The sequence below is a fragment of the Convolutriloba macropyga genome, chromosome 5 (assembly GCF_964194025.1).
Source record: "Convolutriloba macropyga chromosome 5, txConMacr16.3, whole genome shotgun sequence".
In the NCBI taxonomy this organism is placed as follows: Eukaryota; Metazoa; Xenacoelomorpha; order Acoela; family Convolutidae; genus Convolutriloba; species Convolutriloba macropyga.
Window position 1 is genome coordinate 64952614 of NC_134472.1, and position 20853 is coordinate 64973466.

Consider the following 20853-nt stretch of genomic DNA (forward strand, 5'->3'; position numbering starts at 1 on the left):
GTCTATGGGACACACTATAAAAGACTCAATTCCAGGTTTAAGGAAGAACAAGTAGTCACAATTCAATAATGTGAATAAATAAACATAGATGTCAGATTGCCGGAATAGCTGCGAAAAAGACTTGAGTATAATTTAGATAGAAATAGATACAGATAAAAGTTGAAAAAATGTAGGCGTTCCTCAAAAATCTATGTAACAAACATTCAGCGATATATCAACAAAACTTGTAAAAATTCAATCCGCAGAAGCCTTTTTTATCAAGACCTTTATACATATGAGTTCGTTTGTCCTTAAACTAATTCAAATTAAACTTAGTTTAAAGTTCAAAGTCATTAATTTGATGTAACTCACGCATGACCAAAATTTATTCACGCAAACGATCTTAAAACCTTTGATATAGAGAGTGAGAAATGACTTCACGGGCGAAAATGCCGTTAGGACAATATGACTTTTTCAGCTTTGCTGTGTGCACACATGTAAAAATAAAAGAGCGTCAGACGACGAAACAAAAAAGCACCGCAAAATAACTCCGCTCAGCTAACAGCTATACGTGGCTGAGAGAGCGCTTTGTGCACAAATGTAAAATTGAAAGAGCGTCAGACGACGAAAAAAAAAGCACCGCAAAATAGCTCCGCTCAGCTAACAGCTATAAGTGGCTGAGAGAGTAATCTCCAGGCTGACCGAAAAACCAAGAAAACACGAGTGAAAAACGTGACTAGTAAAGTCACAACAGCCAAGCAAAATTTTGCGTTAGAAGTACAAACGACTACAAAAAATGAGTCATGCATACTTCGTATTAAAACTACCTTTTTGATATTACTTTGAGCAAATAAGCTGTGTTTTTCTGAATGTGTCCCTAGTTTACCATTTTTTTCAGTCCAAATGAGCTGCTTCTCACACACTTTTTACAACTTAAAAAATAACCTCTATTATTCATTTTCGAGGAAATTTGAAGCAATTACTTAATGTATGCTAAAAGTCTGACCTTTTTATGCAAAAATGTTTGCTTGAGCATATGTTCTTGAACATCCTTTTTTCTCGAGTAATTATTTCATACAAGACTTTACGTGATATAAATTACCCTTATTCCCACATGAAGTGTGTTCTTAACACAAAAGCTATTGTAAGCGACGATGTAGCAAAGCCACTAAAAGTTAGTGGGTAAGGTTTCAGACTGCTTTCCGGGAGGTTGAGGGCTCAAATCCCTCAGAGTCAGTTTTCTTTCTAGCACATAAAAACTTTAAGCTTACAGCTATAAAATCAAATTAGTTAGGAGGGCAACATTCACAGGTACATTTAAGAAAAATAACTCAAACAACATTATAGAAGTCTCTTGGAGATAATGGTAAATAGCATTTTTATGATAAAACCCAAGGGTATTTTTAACTATATTTGATTGTATAACTATATTTGATTGTATAACTATTTGTTTTGACTATGTACTGTTAAACTTCTCTCAAAGAATATCTAAAAAGAGTGATATATCCTGTTCCGACTTTCTTTCTTATTAATGTAAGCAAAATTGAATGAGAGAAAGAAGAACAGTAATTTTGAGAGAGCCAAAAATCACCAAACAAATATTCACGCGAATCTTGCAATATAAACTATAGACCATTGACAGACAATGTTTTCTCGAACGACAGACGGACACTCGGCTATAACTAAGTCAATCAGCGGTGAGCGCGGTTTATTAGCGGGCAGCAGGTTTTAAAAGGGGCTTCAATTTATGCACTTTTTATTTTACTTTTTAAGTAAACTCGTCAAGCAACTTGAGTTCAGCTGCATGAAAATGTGGCTGAGAGCGTAATTTCCTGGCTGAGAGAAAAAATCAAGAAGTCACGCGTGATAAACGTGACTTGAAAAGTCACAACAGCCAAGCAAAAATTTTGCATAAGCACATACGACTACAATAATTGAGTCATACATGCTTCGTATTAAAACTAACTTCCTGATATTACTTTCGGCAAACAAGCTGCGTTTTTCTTAATGTCTCTTTAGTTTATGTATTTTTTAAAAAATAACTTCTATTTTTAATTGTTATAGGAAATTTGAAGCAATTATTTTAAATGTATGTTAAATGTGTGTATTATTTATGCAAAATTTTTGCTTGACCAATTTTGCGCCGTTGTTCTCGAACATCCTTTTTTCTCGAGTAATTTTTTCATACTTGACTTTACGTGATCCAAATTGCCCTCATTCGGACATTAAGTTTGTTCTTATTCCAAATTAATTGCTCTAGTTTATTACTCCGGAGGTCATGTGTTCAAACCCCACCTTGGGACTTTTTGCAGATTAGGTTACAGCCCCTTCTGAATTAAATCGACCCAATTCGGTTCCAAGGCAATTTGTCCGACAATTGTCGGTTTATGCTTTTAATGGAAAACAATCAACGATACAAAAAGTAAAATGAAATGAAATGCATTAGGACAATTCCTTGCGACAAAAAAACTAGACTACTGCCAGGAGTTCTTTTTGGCTAGCGGTGAAATACAATTGCATTCCGTAGAATATTGATAGAAACAGATGCGAAATCAGTTGATAAAATTATCAAATCATGTCATGAAATCTAACAGGCAAATTGCCAGAAAAAAGCCGCAATAGCTTCGTAGATCTGGAGTCTAAAAAGATAAAAGAAGATAGACTAAAAGAAAAATTTATTCTTTTCATTAAGGACCGAGATTTTAAATTTTGATTAAGAATTTGTATAACTTATTGCTGTTTCTATTAGCTGCTCTTAAATACCACTAAATTTTGACCTTGTATCTTAATTAATAAAGTAAAGAATTAAGAATTAAAGTAAAGAAACGTCAATTTTAGAGTGAGGAACTCATTTTTGAGAGTCAGGTAAATCACGTGTGACCAAAAATGACGCCACGCACGCAATTCAGTTAAAATTGCATGAACAAATGAACAAAAAGCAGATTTGAAGTGATTGTGATCGTCATATGATCGTAACAAAAATCTTGACGAAATAAAAAAAAAACATCGCAGGACAAGTCCTGACGTACAATTCAAAGAGTTTTCATTGAATAAACAAAGAAAACTAGACCTAGAAGGGACTATGAGTGAATTGGAAAAATCTGATTAAAAAAACAGAAAATCAATGTCAAAACGCCGCATGTGAACAAAAAACCACTAGCGAGAAAAGGAAATTTGGTTCAAACAAAAAACTAGGCCTAGAATGAACTATGAATGGATTGGGAAAGCAATTTAGAAAAAAATCCAATCCAAAAAATCGAAAAAAACAGTAAAAAACAAGGTGAAATTGCCGCGTGTGAAAAAAAAACCAGTAGCGAGAAAGCGAATTTTTCAAACAACGTTTTCTCACTACTTTAAAACTAGAACGAAAAAATTTTCAGGCCGCAAAACCACTCGTTTTTTTGCTCCACTTCCTGTTTCGGCGTGACCAAAATCACTACTCCTATTTGGCCCCAAAAATGAAAATGTGTGAACAGATCTTAAAAAAAGACTGTGCCCCAATACAATTCAAATCCTTTGTAAATTGTAAAAAACAATAGAAGGCCAATAATAGCCTCAACTAGGGCTTCCCGGCTGTTAAAAAAAACTTTCTGCGGTAAATTGATCTTGCTCATTTAAGTTTATTCTAGATACACCTTTTAGGAACCTACATAAGTTCTAATTAAACTAACTTTAATCAAACTTTTAAAGCGGAAAAGTCATTTTGTTGAGTGATTTGAGTCACCATTTTGAAAAATTAACATCCAACCAAGCAAATGAGCTTGAGATTCTTACCCGCAAATGAAACGTTTTCAAAACTCGTTTTACAATTCATTCAAAAGATGAAACCATAAAAACAGAAGTTTGACCCTTTTTTTACAATTTACAGAAATCGTTCATCATTTCAAACTTTTTAAGCCAGTCTCAACTAACGTGTTTTTGTTACAAAGAAATTTAATCAGCATACTGACATACACTTAATAGATTGCATTGATAATAAAAGATGTCATGAGATACCCGCCGAAAATGTCAGAAAAAAAGAACATATCTTCCAGTTTCTTCTTAAAATTTGTACGCTTGATACAAAATCAACATTCTCTCGGTTGTTGACTTTCAATTAAAAGTTGAACATACGGAAATTGAAGACCACATTACCTTTGAAACACCCAGTTAAATTTAGATGAAATGGTTTCAGTCAAAATAACACTTGCCGCACACAATCAAGCTCTTGTGAATGCAATTCTAATAATTGAAAAACAGCCGGCAGATAGCAAGATTCTCAATGAAGAGAATGACACCGAATGTTATTTATTAAAAATATTTTTGCTAATAATTATTGATGTCTATAACTGAATAACTGATTTGGACTTGTGTACTGTAAAGCTATCCAACCCCTCAAGGGGATTACCTGGTCCTCAGTTGACCTCAACGCTTCCACACTTCGATGAAAATCAACTTGAGAGAAAAAATCATTTTGGGACTGAAGTAAGTCACGCGTGACCAAACAGGTATTCACGTGGGTGAACGACAACTTATTCCAATAGGTGAGAAAAAAGGATGTCACGCATGCAAATCAGGCAAGAAAAAGCACGACGAAACAAAGGCTGAGCGAGCGGTGACATCTTAGTCGTCACTAAAGTCTCGAGGGCAAAAGTCTTGTTTTGCACATCCAACATTTGACACCTAAGTTAAATTACAAAACCAATTTTCTTTGACTATAAAGATTTATCAGTTTCTAGAAACGGGAAGGCATATATTCATTTGCATAATTTGATTCGTTTATTGTTTAGTAGCTGAAATAACTGGAGCTATTATTGGCTTTCTTTTAGTCTTTTCAAATGAGGTCACTATTTTTTTTTAAAAAAAGACTAAAGTCAATCAAAGCTCAGTTCTGCTATCACAGATATTGATAAAACTGTAATTTTCTAAGATACTCACTTTATCAAAATCTGATTTGTACACCGTCAAATTGTTCGTAGATTTTGGTCCTGATTTCGCAACAGACAAAGTCTTTTTCAGACGCTGTAGAATTGACGTATGTGATATTTTCGTGGTCTTTGATTCTTTCTTGATTTGTGACTTCGCTCTGCTCCCTCGAACAGAAGAACTAATGACATTCTCAGCAGATGAAGAAAACACACGGTTCTTGTCTCGCGTTTGAGCAACAAAATCATGCCTCGACTCGGGCAAAAATCTGTGACTGCCTTTTCGTGACGTCATTATCACCAACAGCTCACTGTCGGAATAACAAGTATCTTCATATTTTAGCTCACTGTGATCTTTGTGTAATTCTCTGCACTCGTCATTTTTCAACTGCAAATTGAAGTTGCCGACGGTGTTTTGAGACGAGTTGAAACACCTCTGAGAATCAAGTTCAATGCCACCACTTAGCGCAGCTTCTAAACGGTGCGATCAATTCAAACTCTATCAAGACTCAAAACGTGAAAAAAACCCGTTTACACTACTCAAACGAGCTAATTTAAACAAGATAGGACTGGAATTATAAACAAAACCGTCGCGATCGTTTAGAGTCACTCAAATCATAGTAGCTCATACAAGAGTTAAGAGAAAAAATACAACAGCTACTGCATACAGCCTAAGATTGAATGTGCCGTAAAAGCTGAAAGAAAAATGTTATCATCTAGATCCCAAAAAAACTTTTGTCGTTCGGTCGTTCGTTGCCAAAACTAACCTCTCATGGGCGTGTCTGAAACGGTTGACTTGCATCTCAACTCCTGACTTGATATTGTCAAACAGGGATATTGTTCCTGCCTCATTTGAAGCGCAAAATCCAGTTGAAGCAAGGGTCTAGATTCGTTAGTCAGGAACAGAATGCCACACGAACCAATGTGATTACAAGTTGAATGTAAATCTGTATATGTTTTTGAGGATATGTAGTCAATATTATTAACGAAGTCTAGTTTAGCAGCATTTTCAGCATTAAGGTTTTGAAAATCTTGATGTCCTGTTTCGAACCTGTCGACTTTAGAAGCTACAGAAGGTTGGCAAGATATTGAAAGATCAGAACAATTATTTGAATTCGCTTTTTCTGATCCATTTTTCGTAAAATCTAAATGCGGTGGGACTGAGTATGTACTGCTGCTCGTCACAACAGGTAACTCCACTCTTGTTTCACATTCACCTGCTGTTTGAGATAGAGCGTTGTGCATTGGAATGTCGCCCTGTGTAAACATATTGGGACAGCTAGCCAACTTTTTCAAATTTTCCGATGCTAATTCTTCGATTTCATCCAATGAACAGACAGATAAAGATTTGTTATTCCTTCTCTTGGTTACTTTTGGGTAATAAAAATTGATTTCAGAAAATTTAGCAGCATTTTCACTTTGCACCATTGGGTCAGATCTCGTGGGTTTCTCAGAACCCGATGAATTTTCGAGTTGAGTTGAGATTGGTTCCACGAAAAGCGACACTTCAGAGGGCTCGATGACGTCATTTGAGTCAGCAATAGCACCATTTTTAAAGCCAATGAGAGTAGCATTAGACGTTTTCTTTAATCCTTTTGAAAGTCGCTTAACCCGCTCTGGAACCCAATTAACTTCACCAACTTCATTCACTTTTGCAATTAAAAGATCTTCCTCGAACCAGTCATCAGTTTCACGTGCAGCAATGCCAGCTTCTGTATCATTTGGATCTTCTATCCCCAGATCGAAGTCACTAGCCAAACCTTTCTTCCTGGCTCTTTTTGTGTCAATCCAAGGCTCTTTGGAAGGTTTGCGCACTAACTCTTTGACCAAAACTTCATTGCCTTTGGAATCGAGACGAATTACGATTATTTCCTCTTCAATTAATTCAACTTCTTTTGTTATTTTCCGTCTTTTCTTTTTCGTTCGTCGCTTTAGAGAGTCATAATTGCCTTCGGAAGCCGAGGTGAGGTAACTATCCGACATTTGAGACAAATTTGAAGCCGAGGAAACATCAGTTGCAAGAGAAATGGTTGATTTTGGGATTTCGAGTGCCAAGCACTTTGAGAAACCACTTTGCGCAGGTAGAGTAGGTTTTTTATCAACTTTACACACATCGACTTCTGGTTTTGCATTCATAAGGAGAAGAATGATTTCCTCTTGGACAGTTCCAAAACACTTTCGCTGCAGCTCTCGCTCTATAGCAGTTGTTGATCTGGCTCTCCGCACTGGACTGTCCAGAACTGACTGGATATCTTCGTCAATGTATTTGAATTCACCTTCATTGTCGCATTGATTCAAGGTCGATTCTGAATCAGCATGGTTCGAAAATCTTACTTTACAGCTACTGCGTGGGAAAGTGTCAAATCTTTTCGATGGAATTTCATCTAATTTGAAATTGTCGACAAATTTGAATCTTTCTTCTTCGGTTAAAGTTTTCGTGTTCGCTTCAAATGATGTGTCTGCAAGCGATGCTTCGGCTAAGGTGAGCGTCGAGCAGCTTTGATCAATTTCAAGTGAATGATTGCTTTGATCGTGTGGGTTTTCTACAATTTCGATAGTCGAGGTATTTTCTGGTAGCTTTTCGAGTAGTCCAGTTTCAGCATCATCTTCGACTTCTTTTATCACGGCGTCACGTTTCGAGTCTTTGAGAGGTTTCGGGGGTTCCTTAACAACCGTTTCTCGGACAATCTCCTCTTTTCCATCCACTCCAATTCTGATGTAAATAATTTCCTCTTCGATCATTTCTCGTTCTAATTTGGAAACTTTTTTGCTCTTTTTCTTCTTTTTCTTTTTCTTATCGCTTCCACTGTTGCTCTTTGTCACACTTGAATCATTGTATTCCTCGTTGCTTTTGTCGTTTGTGTGTTTAGCTAATGGAGTGCTCATATCATGGTCAATATTTACAGCAGACGTTTGTTCTTGAGAAACGTCCAAACTCATGGTTGAAACTGTCGATACACTATCTTCGAAATGAGCAATGGTCTGCATGCTTATACTGTCAATTGGAACACTTGATGAAATGACTATTTTGTGGTCAATTCCCTTTACAATAGAAGCCGATGAGGAATCGAACAGCCCACTACTGTCCAAAGATATTTCTGACGAAACCTCGTGATGGTATATAACTTTCCCTACAGGACTAAAAAGCTTAGATTTGCTGTCACTCACTGAAGAAGTTACATTTCCAGAAGCAGCTGTATTTATAGCAAATGTTTCTGGTAAAATAGTGTTCCTTCTCTGGTTCACAGAGTAAAAGTTTCGAGGTAGGCTCTTGTGAATGTAAGTAGTTCGTCCAGGTTTGCTATGAGATTTAACTTTGCTGTCCGCAGCTGTATTTGTTCTAGGCTTGATGAATTTCTTGCGACGAGGAGTCAGATCTGAGAATTCGTCAAGAAAAGCGAGTGGTGCTTCGTTATCATCTGAGTCTGAGAGCAATTCCGGCTCCGCCAAAAAAGTCTTACGTTTTTGTGTCCAACTGGAATTGGCAATTGACAAACTGTCCAATAGACGTTGTGGTCGCCTTTTGGACAATTTCTAAAAAAATTTACAAGTGAAATTTTCTTTGTCAGAATTTGACTATGGTCAATTATAAAATTAAGACCAACTTCCGCTCAAACACAGTCGATTTTTCAACAAAGTCCATACACATGCATAATCACATCACCCATTAAGAAAACTGAAAGCGATACAGCTTCTATCCCTTAAATCGGAGCAACTGAAAACAATTTTGCATAAAAATTGACTAGAGAAGTACTAGCTCATCCAACCATCACCTCTACTATTTCATATGCTCAGCACATTAGATATAGCATATCGTTTGCAAACCTGTACACTTAATGCGGAATATACATGCACGGCCACATTATTGATTTTTTTGGGTGGGGGGGGGGGGGTTCAAATTTAGTTTAAAAACAAACAATCATTTTATCTCTGGGGGGTGTTGTATTTTAAGGGATGTTTTATAAGTTTACAAATTTAAGAAATCTCGCATGATTCTGAGCGCCCCGCAGAATTCTCGCAAATTAAAACTTAGGATACAGTGATTCAAATCAATGCAAAGCACTAGACTATAAAAATTGTTGCATTTAAGCAAAAATAATTAAGAAGACTGCAGGATCAGTATAAACGAGACGGCTTGCATTGTTCTCTGCGTGGCACAGAAAGTTCCACATTCAATTAAGGGCACCCAAGGCATCATATTATAGCAGGTGGTAGACTGCCGGACATGTTAACAATCGTGCAAAATTCGAATAATCGGGCTGCAAGGAAAATTTTTTGGCTACAAAAAGTAACCGCTTTTCAACTTGTGAAAAACTGTGTGCTTTTCTCTTTTTACAGAAAATTAAAAACTGGACACTATCTGGTATAATTGCAAGTTTTCGGAAACGAAAAAACTTAGACGATAAAAAGCAGACAAAAAGAAGATGAAAAACCCTTATCGGAATGTCTTATATTCTCAAAAAAACTGAAAACACTACATGGTTTTCTGGTACAAAAAATCCAAAGAAACTATTTTTTCTGGAATATGATTGTGCCGCAGTTCTATTCACAGTCGGAAACATTAGGAAAAGCAACTTTCGACCGTGACTTTTTGAAAAAATGATGTCTTTCAGTTTTTTTTCAATAAATCTATCACAATAATTCCATCGGAAAAAACAAACGATTAATCTTAGTTATGCTACTCATCCCAATTATCAAAATAATCCTTTGAATACGAGAGAAAATTACTAGTATGAAAAACCTAAACAAATTGGCCGCAGAAAAAGGAAAAGAAAAACCAGGATGACCAAATTTGATCTTTGTTGATTAACAAAGATCAACTAAAGTTGATCTTTATTGATGCCACGGTTGCTTTCTGAATATTAAAAAAATCCAAATTAGGAAATTTCCCTCCCCAACAGGATTCTTATCAGTAAATAATGTCATGAATTTTTACATCTTTTGCCTGTGTACTCGCTTCAACTAAGATCAACCAAGATTTTTACTTTTATATCGATCATTTTTTAAAAAATCAAGTTTTGAAGTTCGATCTTCATAATCTTAGCACTCTATGTTTTTTTTAAAGTTCACAACAATTTACTCTATCGAAGTAAACCTCTGAAATTGTCAGAGAACCAGTTCTCAATTGAAAATTGTGAAAATATGCGAGGCTGGCTTTATTCAGTCAATTTTTCACTTTTTGTAAAAAGAAAAACACAATTCAGTAACGACTTACCCAGTAGCACTGTAACCAGGAGCACTGTACCCAGTAATTCTTTAGAGTTTACTAAAAAAAATAACAATTTTTACTAATTGACAAAAAAAATTGCTTTTTCCCAAATTTTTATAAGAAACCGTCTCCATGTATTCTACTGATTGCAAAACATTGTACGGGCCACTTTTCTTCTGTATCGAAAAAACAATTATGAGAAATTGAATCTTAAGGAAATTTAGAGCTCTCCAAATAGCAAAAAAAATAAGTTTGAATATAAAAAACTAAGAGAAAAAAAGATTCGCTTCGAACTTGTAGAGGTTTTTTTGCAAATAATTTTTTTTATTTCCCGCAATCAAACAATTGAGATTCTGCGAAACCTTGGAGACGACAAACAGTTTAGTGAAACGAAAATCGAAACAACAAAGATCATTAATAAAAAATATAGATTGAAATACCTTTTTTGTACTCCTTATATTATCAGAAGAGATAGACCGAATCTCCTCAAGATTAATGAAATACGACCTTCAGAGTTAGAGAGTTAATGAATCACAGGACTGAAAATGAACTGATCTTTTCCAGTCTTTGGACGCTCCTGTAAAATCAAAAACCAAATTGTTTTTTTTATTTTGAGACTCATCAGATAAAGAACATAGTTTTCTTTTGAAAGAAGATAAAGTAAATTCGATTTATTTCCAATTAAGACAAACATTAAAAAATTACTTCTGTAAAAATACTCTTACCTAGGAAAGTGAAAAGGACAAAACGCAAAATTAACTGGTTACCAATGTCCTCAACGGTACCTATTGAGTGCTTTTAAACACAGATCAACGTTCCTTTACATGCAGACATATTTAGATGCAGCGTAAAAAGTGTCCGAAAATTTTAGAAATTAAAAATTACTAAATACAACAAACTGCGTTTCTAATTATTTTCAAAAACAAAATTGTGTTCTTAAATTTAGCTGGTAACCCGCGTACAAGAAAACGAATTTGACGATTTTGCTCACGAAACATCAAAAATGATCATTTCAATATTCATTTGATTCCAAAACGTGTTTTAAATCTCGCTGATAACACTTCTGCGAGATTTTGAACAATTAATTGTCCATTATGATCATGAAAAATCACAAATGACCCCTCCAAATCTTCAAAAAAGTTCAATTCAAATTTTAGTGTCAGTTTAACAATTATCAATACAGCTGCCTCAAAAAGTCTACATCAAGTTTTGCAGACAAAATCATGACTGAGATGAACGGTGAGGAGCCTTGAAAAAAGATGAGATGTCATAAAGAAAACTTTTTTGTATGTGTGTTTGTATTTATGTGTTTGTGTGTCTGTGCGTGCGCTTGTGTGGGTGTACGTATGAGTGTGTGACTGAAGTTTGTGGTATGCGTTTGTAATAGAGAGGGAAATAGAGCAAGTCAGAGATTTGGTTCCTTTAAATGTTAGATACAAGTAGAGGCAGATTGCCAAAACTGTCAGAAATCATGAAAATAAAAACAATCGGCACCATTTGCTACAAATTTCTGCTTTGTTAGTCCAAAACTCAAAGTGTTAGTTTTCAAATCTCCCTGATGACACATGTGCCAGATTTCAAATATTAATTGTCCCATTATGCTCATGAAATATTAAAATTGACAAATTTTTTGGAAAAAATTCAGAAAGGTACATATCAAACTTTAGTGTAAAAGTTAAATTTACCAATAGAATTGTCTCAAAACGTCCACATGCAGTTTTTTTTAGAACAGAAGACAAAAAAACAGAAGACTTAATTGAAACTTGAGCATTGTCCACTAGTCAAAAAGAGAAAAGGAAAGTTTTTTTGGTGTTGGTGGTTTTTTGTGTAATATATGGGGTGTGTGTGTTGGTTTGTATGATTTTTCTGTGTCTGTGTTTCAAATTATACTACCCTAATCATTCTAGAATGTGGTGTAAAATTTTTGTTTTTGTCTGCCTAAAAAGACGTTATATTTTGTGGTTCAAGCAATACAAGTATTTTTTTTTCAAGTGCATATAAGTTGCTTTCGGATACTCTCAACGGTTTATCAGACAAAATTTGAGAGTTGTTTTTGTAACATAGAGAGGTCTGTTGGAACTTTCTGTTGTACGCAAAGACTCAAATGAGCCATCTCGTTTTCTAATATAGCTTGACTTGTTCCTAGGTTTTTTGATAATCTCTAGTCAAACGCTGGCATACATTTGAAATTCATTTTGACTCGATGAAACTACCGCTAGAAAAGAACCAAACAAAATTCGTCTCAAAAATCTGCATCGCAGAAAATATGGGACTAAAAATTGTTTTGCAAACATTGTTTTGATTGACAGTTCCTACTAACAGGCACGATTATACTACAGTTGATTAAAGTCAGAATTAATTAATGTTGAATAAAAACAAAATGGAAACTTAATCTCAAACAAAACTTTAGTAGAACGCAAAAGAGACAGAACGCAAAAGCCAGCAGACAAGCACTTACCAGTGATCAATTCAGCTCCTAAAAGTATAACAATTATTGCACAACCTCATTACGAATATTTGATTTGCGTTTTGTACAGAATTCTCGTTTATCTCACATCAAATAACCCATATCAATATCATTAACCCCACAATCATTATTCATCGCAGTTAAGTCAATAGGCTCAGATTCTTCAATTACATCTACATTTCAAAAAAAATAATGAGGATCAGAGAATATTTTCTGCTTTGCTGACATATGGTATAGTATATTGAATACTCACGTCATGGCTACTCTCTTCTAGTCCGAAGTGAATATCGGGTGACTCTTTTCTATCACAAGATGTTCGTCTACTGGCATCTTTCTTTGCTTTATTGCTGTGTTCAGTTGATGTTGGCTGTTGTTTCTGCAAAAAAGCGAGCACCTTTGATGCCAGTTTAGGCATCCCACACTAGCTATGTAGCTTCATTTGCTCGTGTAACGTTCGAATTGGTATTAAATAACTTTCTTAGTTTCATCTTGACTTGAACGGATTTGCAAAAATAGAGCACTCACTTCATCTCATTCAGATTCACTGTTACAGGGTTAATTGTTTACAATAATTGATGGCCCGCTAGACCATAAGACTCTGAATCAAGTAAACATTGAACTTCCTCTGCATTTCATGTATGCGTCAACTTAGCAAACAGTCCAGAAGCTTACTCGTCACATAATAACTTGTATTGTTTTTGCAACCTTCATTGATTAAAGACCTATTAAAGAAAGATTGTTCTTTCTTTCAGAAGTGGTATGTATTTACAAATACATTCAAAGCATACTTTAAAAAAGCGCAACACCATTCTAGAGGGGCCCTCCTCTCAGCACGAGGCCTGCAAAAATGGAAGACCCAAAAAACCACAGCAACAATGAAATTTGAAGCCATGCAAAACCTCAATGGGATGAAATGATTATAGCTTCAATTTTTTTTTGCAACAAGTAAACTAAAATTATAACCATACGGTTAAATATACCTGAAACAAAAAAGCGAACAGCAAATCCGATACATTTATGGAAGGAAAAATTTCTGTTTTAATTCTACCTATGACACTATTTACTTCTGAACACTTCAACTAGACGTCTTTTATTATTATGCCTCGGCTTAGAAGAAATGTCTACAGTAAAGAACTTCGTCTTGTCAGTAATATGAGTTAATAACAGTTCAGGTATTTACCCTTAGAAATAATACCCTTAGAAATAATACCCTTAGAAATACTTCGTGCGTGAAGTTCAATTGAATTATTGAAAAAGCTCGTTTCAAAAAATTATTTTGTAAATGATGGTAGGTCGAAAGTAGTTGTGGTAGTAGTAGTAGTGGCAGTAGGGAAGAATTTATTTTCAATTAAAATGAATTCAATTCAATTTTGAGACAAAACAATAAACAAAGAGTTTCACGAAATATTGTTTTATGTTAAACATAAATTTTTTCGTTTATTAAATTTGGATTCATGACGATGTCTTTTATCGCTTAAAAGTTTACTCTGAATTTCCACCTTTTCGGTAAGGGTTTAAAACACTTCAATCTTTTAATTAGATAAAAAAGTAATTTTCGGATAAAGTAACCTGAGTATTGCTAACTAGTATTTTAATGTAAGCTCCTGGTTTCCGCACTCATCGTCCGTGTTAAGCAATGGTTTCCGTTGTTCTATATGGATTGCTTCGAGAGTTATGAGCTTTTTCGGCACATTGCACTGATCAACTATACGCCACTCAACAGTTGAGGTGCCACAACATCCGCTTAAGTTCTGAACAACAAGCGAGTCTATTTTTTGATGCTCCGCCTCCGCGTGGTCATATGTCAGCAAGTTTGCCCGAAATATGTGCAACTGCATCCCCTACAAGTTATTTCGTATACAACGTGCGATTTTAGATGACAATGAAAACTAGACTTTATTGATGGTAAGCAGGTTTCTAGTTTTCCTCTTGTGTAGGTCACTCTAACATCCGCAATTTTTGCAATTTTTCTTTACTGCCTATTATTTTATATATAGTTTGTCTCACAATTTTTGAAGACCAATCATATGGATACTGATTTTAGGTGGATCATGTAAAAACCAGTAAACAGTTCTGTGAACCATGTTTCTTATGCTGAAGCGGTTCATAGCAGCGAAAATTGAGCATTTTTCCGTTATATTTTAGTTTCTGATCCCAGTGACTGTAATTTGATTATCGCTGCTCACAATCACGTTGATATCAAAAATGCCAAATTTCTATCGTCGTTCACTTGTTCTACGTTGAAAACCGGATTTTTAAGTATTGAAGGGGCAAATTTTAACAAGTTTTTCGGGTCACCACAAACTTTGCCAATAATGTCAAACGCAATTTTCTCAAAATTTGTTTCCCTCAACTTCCCTCGTTGGTTGTTGATTGCTGTAGTACGTAAAAAACCAAACAACGTCATGAACATTGGCATATTCCTCTTTTATTTTTTGGCATTTTGCAAGAAACCATTTCTTGCATAACCCACATTCTTCTTCTTGGCCTAGGTTTCCCTCTCTGGTTGCAGGTTCTACAGTTCTCGTTTTGATCACATTTGGAGAGATCTTAACAAAGCTCTGATGTTTACCTTGATGCCTAAAACGATTTCATGCTCACGTTTGTCACAAATACAGCTAACGATGCACCCATATCAAATTATGTGATTCGACATACCAGAATTAGTTAAGTTTTAAATGAGTATTTGTAACTGTTAGCCTTAAAAATTTTCCATTGTGGGCACTGGAAATTTCTGGAGCCGTGCAGCTGGGTTTGATTTGCCTAAGAGCAACTTTTATAGCTTCTCTTACCAGCACATTGGTACGTATAGTTTTACGTCAATAGATAATATTTGCTCGTCATCATCAAAGAAAGGTGACTTCAAATCTTTTCTATCATCTTGTGAGGTTTTCAAAGTTTGTGTTTGTTTATTTCCGGAAAAACAACGCCAAAAATCAAATCAAAATTTTAGAACTGCAACCAGTAATTGAAAGAAAAGGCAGAGAGTTTGAACTTTTTGGCTCCTTTTTGCTAAACCACAATACCTGGATGGGAGGTAGATAAGTCAAAAACAAATGTAAACAGTTTAAAAATCATCTTATTCCACTGTGCATCAGTTTCATTCAACCTGGCAAATAAAACACTCGAAGTTCGAACATTTCATTTTTTTAAATCAAATTCAATTTTAATTGGCGGTTCTTTTCTCTTGTTCTCTAGCTTCGACAAAAGTCTGTCTTTTGAGAGCAGTTTGCCCGGTTTCTTTTCTCCTACTCGCTGCGCATCTTTGCACTCCTAAGCAGCGCAAAAATGTCTCAGAGAGTTCCGTGGGACAACTTGTAACCGAGACTAATAAAACTTTGAGTGTTATTGTGCGGGAGGGCAGGCTAGTGACGTGATTAGTATTGTAATAATTCAACATTTTGACGCGGTTCCTGGAGCCTAAGCATATTGCTCTAAATTTACAATTCAATGCGTTTTTTCAGAGGCTCATTTTTCCGTCCATTAGGTGAATCAAACCCCCTTTTCCCTTATATAATGAGAAAAACTCTACCAGAAAACGACAAGGCAAACAACTAGCATTAAAAAAATTACTGCTACAAACTTCGTTTAAGAGCAATTAATATTGTTTTACGTTCGCTCATATCTGTATTTCAGAATCAGTTAAAATATAGTGATGCGCTATGTTGCTTGTGTACTATAAAGATATAACGACCCCAGGGGAGGGGATGTTAAGTGCTTAAATTGATCATATAGGGCTTATCAATTATGCATAATGTTTTAACAACTGTTAAAATCGGTATTTAATTCAGAAGCTGAATGTTTTCGTAAGTGCCTGTATCTTGGGGATTGCGTTGAAATTATAGACACCATCAATTACAAGTTCAAAAATCAGAAATCAGCATCTGTTTAACTTTTCCAACTTTTCGAATATTCAACTGTCTTGGAAAAGTTCAAACTGATAAATCATTCAATTGAACAAAATGTTCGGAGCTAGCGAAAAATGGACGCTCGAATCTAGAACCGAAATTTTTGCTCATTAAAGTACTTTAGTCAGCAAAAAATTTCAGTTTTAATTCTCGTAAAGTGTCATTGCAATTGCGTCAAAAGTAATTATAAATGTGTGAAAACCTCAAAATGTCATAACAAGAAATTCATTTCTTTTTCGTGTCATTAACCTCATCGATCTGATTCACAAATCAATCGAACAATCCTATGTAAATAATACAAATCATCAAATTAGTCCAGAATTAATCAATTTAATCAAGCAAAAGAAAAAGATAAGGAGGCAACTAAAAAGTGCAAAGGATGACACTTTCTATCGATTGAGAAGGGAAATCAATTTCTTGCAAAGAGAAATCAGAAGAGCATTCAAACGTTCGAATGAAAGACTAAACAGAAAGCTAATTGAAGCAGAGAAACAAGCAGGAAATAAAGGGTTCTGGAAAGCAATTAACACCATCACCAGCGATAAACAACAACCAGCGGGTCACATTTGAAAATAACTTTTAAGACAAAATTGCTGTAACTGACCATGAAAAATGTGAAATATTTAAAAACCTACTGAGTGAGACAATGAATGAACACCAATACGAGAATGAAGATTTACAGAGACATTTTCTCGAGACAGAACAGAAGACAAAACTTTTGTTAGAAGCCGATCCAAATGAAACAACTGAAGACATTTTCTTAAGCGTTGAAGAGTTCACGGGCCAGACAAAATAAGCTGTCAACTACTGAAGGCGCTACCAAAAAACATTAAAGCTTTCATAAGCTTAATTATTTCCTGCTCAATTAACAATTTTTACGTGCCATGCCTTTGGAAATATTCACAAGTAACAATGCTTCCAAAACCTCAAAAAGACAGGAAAAAAGCAGAAAATTACAGACCAATTAGCCTTACCAATTGCATTGCAAAGGTCTGTGAAACTTTTGTTAAACATATCATCCTGAACCACTATGAAGCAAACAAATTCTCTGGACCCCTACAAAGTGCTTACAGAGCAAATAGTCGCACAACCGATAATCTCTTTGTTTTGACTCAGCATATAAGTGAAGCATACCAGTGGTCAGAAATGGTGGAACCCGTCTGCCTCGATGTAGAAAAAGTTTTTGATGCAGTCTGGAGATTAGGATTGATTGACAAACTTAACAAAATTAGAATACAGAAGAAAATTATAAAATGGGTGAATTTTTTCCTCTCACAAAGAAACGTTAACATAAAAATCAAAAATACATGAAGCGAGAATTTCTCACCAATTGCAGGAGTCCCCCAGGGTAGCGTTGTCGAATCTAACTCACCAACCATAAGAAACATTAAGATATGACTGTCAAAACACTACATCAAGCGAGCACAAAAGAACAAAATTGAAGCAATTTTACGCATAACAGAAAAAATGGCAATGTCCAAAGAACAACTGTAAAAGCACATTGCACCTCTTCTGATTGGTTCGGCAACCTTAGAATCAAACCTATTCTTGTGATTTACTGATTTAAAAATCAGAGATCACCGACTGAGACCAAAAGGATCCTTTGAATCAAATTCAGGATCAAGCCTAAGGTCAGGAGGCTTCTTCGATCCTTTCGAATCAGAAGTAGCCCGCCGTTTCAAGGGCTTCAAAACACGCTCCTGACGCTTCCAAGCTCTATAAGCCTCCGACAGTCCATCCGGTAACAAACCCTCAAACAGAGGAAGCTTCTTTCGGGCAATCTTCCGGGGATCCCTGGCTCCGTCGCCGAAGCTTTTGAGAGGAATCAACCAAATCATGCCGCGAGCATAATTTTTCATTAGATCAGGATCACCACACTTGTTTAAAAGAAAATATCAAAATGTTTTTTACTTACCTTCTTCTATTGTAAAAGATTCTATGTCACATTATGTACTAAATAGTACTTCGTTTTGAAAAAACCGTTTCTGAAATTATAACTATTCCTTTTTTTGTGCATAGGAGATTTTTCTTGCTTTTCTTCTGCACATAATTTCTTATGATTTACTAATGCAAATTCTGGAATAAGTTGCTTAGGAGCGGAAACAGGGCAGTAATTTTTCCTTTGAATTATTAAATATAGTAGACATAATAGTGCACAATAATTTCCTCAAATAACACATAACACAAAATTACGTCCTTCAAAAATATGATGTGTTCTAAATATTGTTCCTATAGTTCTTTTGTCTTTTACAACTTCACATATATTAAAATTGAGTAATCTATGAAAACTCTTCATTTGGTTTTTGTTTGTGGAGTGTCAAATTTTGTTTGATAACAGGAGAAATAAATAATTGGGAATTGGACCTAAAAGAAAGCTGTTAGGTCCAGCTGATTTATAATGTCCAGCTGATTTATGATCTCTTGTTTTTGTTGAGCAACTTTATCTCTGTGTATTTTAGTAGTGTAGTGTTTATTCTTTCGGTAAAATTTTGAAAAAAATTATTTTTATTTTTTAAATTTAAAATGAAGTTAATTGAATTAATGCTTTATAAAAATTGATGTTTATTAATATACCTGTAAAATAGTTTCACTGATTGAGTAAGTCTTTTTGAAATTTGTAAAGTTAGGCTGAGAATTGCTTTTGTTCAAGCTAGATCGGACAAGTTATTTTTCTCGAGACGTTAGCTTCTTAAACTGTATATCTGATATTCTTTCACTAGAGCCATTGAGGAGAGAACACAAAACTTCCTGATCAAATGATAAAATGGGAAAAGGAATGTTACTTCTTATTTATTAATAACGGAAATAATGTGTGTTTTACATGTAATTATTTGCAATTTTTTGTATAATAATTATTGTAAAAAAAGGAATGCAGCTGAGTGAAGCGTCCGCTGGATTCCTATAATTACCATTACTCATGAGATGTTTCGATGCAGTAAAAATTGAACTCATGATATCCTTTATAATGTTCTTTGAGAAGGTAGAATGATCTAAACCCTGTTTTTACAGTCGTGTATAGCAGCCATGAGTTTATTCATCAGGGAATAGGAGCAAGTTGTTGGCAAACTACTTATGTTTAAAGTTGATAACTAACTCAGCTTTATCTTGCTAAACAATTCATTAATTGATATAGCAGCATAGTTTCATTTGGAACCACACATCCGAGTCTTCGCTCTAACCCAAACGCAATCAGGTTATAAATTTATTGGGGGGACTCTGTGGCACCCCCTTTTGATTAAATTTTAATTGAATCTGGTGGCAACAGAAACTGATGAAATTTCAGCGGAGCTTCTTAAGTTAACAAACAATTACTACAGTTGACAACTTGGAATCTCCATCTGGTCCAAAGTTTTATTATTATAGTTATAATTATTGATTGAAACTAGCAAATTTCAATTGGTTTTGTTTCATATTCTTATGTGAGATTTTTTATCTTATGTAAAATTGTAAACTATTGTTATCTAAGTAAGAGAAACTAAACCCAAGTCCGTATATTGGTTTTAAGACAACATAAACAAAATCAAACACTTTCAATTTACTTTGCTTTGATTTTAAAAAATCCAATAGAATTAAATTTATCCTTCTTAATGGCATTGGTGCATTACTAAAGGTGACAACTCAATTTGTGATTTCTGGGTATATATGTTGGTTTAATACAATTTCTAATGTTTTTGCATTCATTACACTTTCAAATGTTTTTGCAGAGAATGCCTTACTCATTAATTTACAGAAAAAACCATCTAGTTGATCATCGTAAGCTTTTTTCTTCATTAAATTTTCTATTCATTTTGCATAGAATGCATTACTCAACAACTTATAGAAAAAAAACACCTAATTGGTCACCTTTAACTTTTTTTAAGTATTACTCTTAATATGATTGAGGTAATTTGTTTTGCTCATAACTAATCTTTTTAGGGACAATTATATCTTCAAATTTTAGCCCATTATTTAAATATCAACCCAACATTCCCCGTTCAGTTCCATAGATGCTTATTTTCGTTTCGTGCTAACATTAAATTTGTGTATGGTTTATACTTTTTAGGTTTATTATTTATTCGATAATGTGTGATTTTTTTGTATTAGCACCTGTGTTTTCTGGGAAGAAAGGGAATACTTCAGTCTATTGATTTATATGAGTTTTCCATATTTGAAAAAAAAAATTTTTGCTGTACATTGGTCGTCAGTAGACCTAATTGAACTAACTTCCTACTCTTAGTTCATACTCTAAAATATAAAATCACCCGTAGGTAAATCTTCAACCACATAAGATAGACGCAATGAAATGAAGTCATAGTATAATAGATAGTCTTTTTCAATGTTCTTTTGTTTAACTAATCTGATCATCTTTATCGTAATCTTCAATTAAGTCTTCACAATCTTCACACA

At 34.6% G+C, this 20853-nt stretch overlaps 1 protein-coding gene across 1 annotated transcript in view; it reads right to left on the bottom strand.

The window, feature by feature from the left end:
* Window positions 1-13227, bottom strand: part of LOC142339547 (uncharacterized) — a 29354-nt gene extending 16127 nt beyond the window's left edge. The window contains exons 1-3 of the mRNA XM_075389674.1: window positions 12813-13227; window positions 5651-8417; window positions 4897-5357 (exon numbers count right to left, since the gene is read on the bottom strand). Of these exons, the coding sequence (XP_075245789.1) occupies window positions 4897-5357; window positions 5651-8417; window positions 12813-12974 (3390 nt within the window). The 5' untranslated portion in view covers window positions 12975-13227. The remainder of the gene's footprint in view (window positions 1-4896; window positions 5358-5650; window positions 8418-12812) is intronic.
* Between the last annotated feature and the right edge of the window lie 7626 nt (window positions 13228-20853).